General features: G+C 42.4%; 1 protein-coding gene across 4 annotated transcripts in view; it reads left to right on the plus strand.

The window, feature by feature from the left end:
• LOC105548749 (serum amyloid A-2 protein-like) overlaps positions 1–6713 on the plus strand; it is an 8686-nt gene extending 1973 nt beyond the window's left edge. For 2 of the 4 annotated variants that reach the window (XM_011992931.1, XM_011992932.1), the window contains 2 exons: positions 632–770; positions 1164–1435. In XM_011992931.1, the coding sequence (XP_011848321.1) occupies positions 632–770; positions 1164–1302 (278 nt within the window). In that variant the 3' untranslated portion in view covers positions 1303–1435. Of the gene's footprint in view, positions 1–631; positions 771–1163; positions 1446–5775 lie in introns of those variants that run through there. The other 2 variants (XM_011992930.1, XM_011992929.1) reach the window with 2 other exon arrangements.
• Positions 6714–7002: the final 289 nt, after the last annotated feature.

The raw sequence follows: 7002 nt of genomic DNA on the forward strand, positions 1-7002 counted from the left end.
TGGTGGCAGGCACCTGGAATCCCAGCTACTCGGGAGGCTGAAGCAGGAGAATCACTTGAACCCAGGAAGCAGAGGTTGTAGTGAGTTAGATCGCACCAGTGTGCTCCAGCCTGGGTGACAGAGCGAGACTCCGTCTAAAAAAACAAAAAAAGAAAGTACAGCCAAGGCCGAGCACCACTGCTCTATTGCTTCCTCAAGCAACCCACAGCATCAGTACAGCCTACTGAGAAAGTGTTTAGGGACTTTTATGCTCCTAGCAGTCACTGGGACTCAGGTCACAATGAGATGTATTCCATTTGCAAGAATATATATTTTAGTAGTCAGGGCGGAGGTGCTCTGTGTCTGCCACCTTTCTCAGCATCAGTATTTCATGTCACCACCTCATTCCTATACACTCCTGGATCTTATCACAGACAGCTTCATTCTATAGCGGTGGTTCTTCACCAGGGGACCTGGAGAAGCCAACTAGGATAAAGGAATGTGCTTCTCAACCCACGGTATCCAAGGCTGCTACGATCGCAGGCTGAAAGCTTGAAGTCAGTGGAAGATTTGTCCTTTCATTCCCCTCTAAGGTGTTGTTGGATTTTTCATGTTCTCCTGATGTCCCTTCTGCCTTTCTATTCCTTTCCAGGTGCTCGGGACATGTGGAGAGCCTACTCTGACATGAGAGAAGCCAATTACATAAATTCAGACAAATACTTCCATGCTAGGGGGAACTATGATGCTGCCCAACGGGGACCTGGGGGTGCCTGGGCTGCAGAGGTGATCAGGTAACTGGAGTTCCTGGGTTGCCAGGGCTGGGTGAGCAGAGCTTGCCTACCTTGGACAATCAGGAGGGAGGCGAGCTCCTTGTAGAGAAGTTAGAGGCTGCAGACCCTCCTCCTCTTGCCCTCTCTCTGCCTCTGTGCTCAGTGTGAGGGTCTGAGTGATGGTAGGAGCGAGTGATTCCTCACCCTCCCTCTCTGGGTGCTGTTCATCCAGCCTCGGGTTGCCTAGCCTGGCTGAGTGGGGCGGTGTCTAGGCAGGGGCAGTGTTTTCACCACCACTTCCTTGGCCTTTCTGGGCTCCTCTCAGAGCCCTCCCTTGGAACGGGGAGTTTGGGAGGGTGGGCTGTTGCTCACTGGCCTGGTGATTAATCTCCCTCTTGCCTGCCTGGACTACAGCGATGCCAGAGAGAATATCCAGAAACTCCTGGGCCGTGGTGCGGAGGACACACTGGCTGATCAGGCTGCTAATGAATGGGGCAGGAGTGGCAAAGACCCCAATCACTTCCGACCTGCCGGCCTGCCTGAGAAGTACTGAGCTTCCTCTTCAGTCTGCTTTCAGGAGACCTGGCTGTGAGGCCCTCAGGGCAGGGACACAAAGTTAGTGAGGTCTGTGTCCACAGAAGCTGAGATATGGCATACAATAGGCATCTAATAAATGCTTAAGAGGTTGAATTTGTTGAAACAGTGTGATGTTTTGGTGCGTACTGCCTGTTTGGTACAAAGGGGAAATCAGTGCACACTCACGTGAAGGGTGAGCCTAGGTAGGCCTATGTATTTGGATGTGAGGAGACATTCTTAGCAGTCATAGCACAGACACCTGCATCAACCCCTCCACAAGTCAGACCTCCTTTTTTCCAGACCCTTGTGGATACATTATTGCTATTTCCAGTCCCTTCCTTGTCCAGGCTTCTCATCTCCTGTCAATTATTTCCTGTTGCCTTCTCTGTCCCCCAGTTCTTCATTCCTCAGTGATCTCTGTTTCTGGAGGCAGGGGACACAGACAATTGAATCATGAAATCCTGCCTCAATGACTGCCACCCCAATCTTCCTTTCATTTCTCAGCAACACCTACAAATTCAGGCATTAATGAATTTCTACCCATTCTGTCTAAAAAATACCTCCAATGCAGTTCTCTTCCACTCTGTTTTTGTTGCCTTATTTCAAGTCTAAATATGTAATGCGACTGCTTTTAAGAATGTTTTCTGAGTTTCTGGACCTTAACTAGATCAAAATTATGGAAGTCGTGGCAGTGAAGAGAGAGCCAGATAAAGAAGAACTGTTTCATCAGTCAGGGTCCCTTTGGAAGACAGAAACCAGGCAGTAATTTGAAAAGGGAAATTTTAATATAAAGAATTATTAACTGATAGCAGCATTAACTTCTAAGAGTACAGCATATGAGTAGGTAGAAATTTGAGATTGGGCCCCTCACAAGACTGACATTGGATGGCAAATAATTTACTGGGTCCTTCAAGCCAAAACTAACAAACTCCATTGAGGTATTAATGAAACTTGACAGGAACCTGCCCAGGGTGTAACTTAACTCTGGGAATGCAGCTAGGGTTCCTGCGACAAATTTGGGAAACTGTCTGCTTGGGGGCAGGAGAGAGGATGTTATCACACCCCCTGGGAAGCCAGCTGTGAAAGTGGCAGTGCTCTGGACTGAATTATATCTTGCCAAAATGTGTATCTTGAAACTCCAACTCACAGCATGGCTTTACTATTTTGTTACAGCAGCCCGAGCTGATTAAGATAAGTGGGCTGCTGGTGAACATCATGGACGTCCTACTGAGGTGCCACAGAAATTGTCAGGAAACTGCCTTGGCCTTGGGATGCCACTCAGATCTCTGGGGCGAGTGCTACTGGGTGTCCTGTACAGGAGCTGAAAGGAAGCAAAGCACACACGATCAGGAAAAGATGTCTTCATCTCCTGCTTGGCCCTCTAACACCCTCTATGTGTGAAGATTAACATCATGCCCAACTGGCAAAGGAGAAATGCTTACAGGGTCCAGCTCCAGCATCACAGTTAGGGCAAAGGGGTGGATGTGGAGCTCAAAATAAAGAAACTGTTAACTGGAACACCCCTTTTCTCTGGAAAAGGAATTGAAGAGGACTCCTAAGGTGAGAAGATTAGTTATAAAGTTATATTTACAGAGGAAAGACAAACTGCTTTGTCAAGGAGGAAGAAAATGTATGGATATAAAGTAGAACTATTTACAGCAAAACTTTCTCATACAGTTCCCATCAAAAGACACTAATGGAAGTGTAAGTATGGGAGGTATAGGAGGTTTGAGTCTGAGTCTCAAAGATGTGCCAATGCCAAAACAAGGCAAAGGCAAGATAAGATGAAGGTGAGAGAGGTGGAAGATTGGCTCATGGGAGCATACTCGATCCACTGCTGAGATTAGTGTTCAGTCTAGTAAGGTCTGAATTGACCCCAAGTTGTAAAAAGAGACTGTAATGCTATTATTAGGATGCTTACAATCAGATTTCTGTCACAAGTACTTAAGTTGTAGATTTTGGGGGGCTGGAGATGAAGAAAAGGAGGGTGAGAGAAAGAATGGCTTTCAAAGACAAATAAAGCAAGCTTTCAAAGTCTTTGCAGATATACAAAACTTTGCAATCAACATATTATTACTAGAAATAATTCACTGAAGCAAGATTCGGATACAGAAGTTCATTCATCAGTCTGTAAAGGACCAAATCACTCCCCTTCTTGAAATCTATACTTTGAAAAAAAATTTAATTCAGTATAGTCCATAGGTTAAAAATGTTTTAAATCAAAATTTATATCCAAGGAAAAAAGTGCTTTGTTTACCCAGAAATCTATAATTTGTAAAGTCACACCTAATCCCTATGCTCTGACACACCCAAATGCCTATTATTAATTACTTGGTTTTCCTCAGTAAGAATTAACATGCTTCTCTCTGTTAGAAAAGTTTGAGAAAGGGAAATTGAATTGCTCTATGTTATAATTGTGTTTTGTTTTGCTTCGTTATTTGAGACAGGGTCTCCCTCTTTTGTCCAGGCTGAAGTGCCATGGCAGGATCATGGCTCACTGCAACCTCGACCTCTCGGGGCTCAAGAGATCCTTCCACTTCAGCCTCTTGAATAATGGGGACTGCAGGTGTGTGCTATGACACTTGGCTAATTTTTGTATTTTTTGTAGAGACGGGGTTTTGCCGTGTCGCCCAGGCTGGTCTTGAACTCCCGGGCTCAAGTAATCTGCCTGCCTTGACCTCCCAAAGTGCTGAGATTACAGGCATGAGTCACTGAGCCCAATCCACTGATATATATGTGTGTATGTATATATATATAAATTTGAGGGTGCCCAGATTCACATTGTTTCTGGGGTCATCTGTGAGGGTGTTTCCAGAAGAGATTAACATTTGAATTGGACCCAATAAAGTAGATTGCTATTCTCAGTGCAGTTGGGCATCACCCAATCTGTTGAAGGCTTGAATAGAACAAAATAGAGGAAGGATGATTTACCTCCCTTTTCCCCTGCCTCGCTGCTTGAGTTGGACATCTCCTCTCATCTTCTCTTGCCCTCAAACTGGATTTACATGATCAGTTCCTCTGGTTCTCAGGCCTTTGAACTCAGACTGAATTACACTTTCCTGAGTTTCTAGCTTGCAGATGGCAGATTGTGGAACTTCTCAGCCGTCATGATCTTGTGAGCCAATTCCTTACAATACATACATACATACATACATACATATACATACATATAAAATAAATCATTTGTCTTGTGTCTCTCAAGAACCCTGACTAATAGGGTACTGAATCTTTTCAATCTTATCTCCTATGACTTTAATTCATGTACCTCATGCTACACGCAAATTGAGCTGCTTGTTATTTTTAAACATGTCATTGAATTAGGAATTATTTCAGACATTCAGAAATGTGCTTCCATGTGTTCATTCAGCATTTATTGTTATTTAAAATATTTATTTGTTTATATATATTTATTTATTTATAGATTTAGGGGGTACAAGTACAGATTTGCTACACTGATAGATTGCGTAGTGGTGAAATCTGGGTTCTTAGTGTAACCATCACCCGAGTAGTGTTTACTGTACCTGTTAGGTAATTTCTCAACCCTCCACCCCCTTCCACCCTCCATCTTTCTGAGTCTCTAGTGTCTATTATTCCACTCTCTATGTCCATGTATACACATTATTTAGCTCCCATTTATAAGTGAGAAAATGTGATATTTGACTTTCTGGGTTATTTCACTTGAGATAATGGCCGCTAGTTCTATCTATGTTGCAGCAAAAGGCATGATTTCATTCTTTTTAATGGCTGAATAGTATTCTATGGTGTATATATGTGTATACACACATACACACCCCCCCCATCATCCGTTGATAGACACTTACATTAATTCCATATATTTGCTACTGTGAATAATAGTATTGTGATAAATACATGCATTCAGGTGTATTTTTTATACCTTTGGGTAGGTACTCAGTAATGGGATTGCTGGGTCAAATGGTAGCTCTGTTTTTAGTTCTCTGGGAAATCTCCATACTGCTTTCCACAGAGGCTATACTAACTGACATTCCCAGGAACAGTGTATAAACATATGCTGGAAGAGGCTATTCTCTTATCTGCCTTATGGCTGCATCCCATCAAAGAGAAAACAACTGCCTTCCACCTGCTCCACGAAATCTCATTATATCAGAGAAGATGACTGAGGAATTCAAGCACGACTGGATGGACTTTTTCAAAAGATGACACCTGCTTCTTGGGCTCATTCAAATTTCAAGAGAACCATTTACAAGTTAATTTCTATCCCTCAGGTCCACTCATTCTTCCTAACAATCATTCATGACTCCAAAAAAATTCCCCATCTTCTACATTCCCCATCTTCTCTTCCCCTATGAAGAATGGTATATAATCACCTGTACCCCATTGGTATTTGGGAAATCACTCTCCTGTGATTTTTCCTCATGCATGTTAAAATAAATGTATATGACTTTTTCTCTTATTAATCTGCCTTTGTCAGTTTATTTTCAGCTGAACTCCAGAGAGTGAAGGAAGAAGCTTTTTTTCTTCATTCCTACATAACCCAGGCATTGATCCAGGCAATGAAGATTCAGTGTAAACAACCACCACTAACAAGACCATGGCCTTTGGAACCTGTGCTAAGAGGCATGGATGAGCTCCCTCAGCATGTGGATGGAGACTGAAGACAGGTCTGAAGGTTCAGTGTAGGTGTCTCCATTCTCTAAGAAGTTTGGAGGAGAAGCTGGATACAGCAAAACAGATTGAGAAGGAGCAGCTGTTGGGAAAGGAGGAAAACTAGGAAAGCATGGTGTTCCAGAGTCCCTGATGGAGCTATTGATTAGTAGTATCAGATTCTGCTCAGCAGTTGAGGAGTTCACCTTTGGCTTAAGCAACACGGAGTCACTGACTATCTCGTGAAGGTAGTTGCAGGGGAAGGTCTGGAGAACTAAATGCAGCAGTGATAAGAGAGAATGGGAGGTGGTATGATAGGACTCCTGGACACCCCAGGCATCAATCAAAACACCACAGACAAGAAGGTGTGGATACAAAAACTAGCAGTTAGAAGAAATAATAGAAAATGAACTCCAACTACTTCTGAAAAAAAAGTAATGAGGGCAATTAATACACCGAATAAAGCCTCAATAAGTACAACAGTGTAGTACTGACTTATATATAGAAAAAATGTGATCAGTGGATCCAAATTCTCAGAATTAGATATAAGTGCATATGAGAATTTTGTATATGATAAAGGTTGTATGTTAACGTAGTAAGTAAAAGATGGACTATTCAACAAATGGGATTGGTACAACTGGGTGACCATCTAAAACAACATAATGTTGAAAACATACTGTATATACTATGGTAGGACAAATTCCAAATATGCTAAATATTTATCAACAAATAAGGAAAATAATAATAATAATAATATTAACATTATCTGGTGAATCTTTTATAACTCAGGGTAAGCTGCAACAATATGGATGGAACTGGAGGTCATTATGCTAAGTGAAATCATTCAGAAACAGAAAGACAAACATCACATGTTCTCATTTATTTGTGGGATCTAAAAATCAAAACAATTGAATTCATGGAGATAGAGAATAGAAGGATGGTTACCAGAGGCTGGGAAGGGTAGTGGGGAAGGGGAAGTGAGGGGAGGTGAGGATGGTTAATGGGTACAAAAAAATACTTAGTATGAATAAGACCTAGTATTTGATAGCACAAC

Source organism: Mandrillus leucophaeus, unplaced genomic scaffold (genome assembly GCF_000951045.1).
Source record: "Mandrillus leucophaeus isolate KB7577 unplaced genomic scaffold, Mleu.le_1.0 Scaffold420, whole genome shotgun sequence".
Lineage (NCBI taxonomy): Eukaryota > Metazoa > Chordata > Mammalia > Primates > Cercopithecidae > Mandrillus > Mandrillus leucophaeus.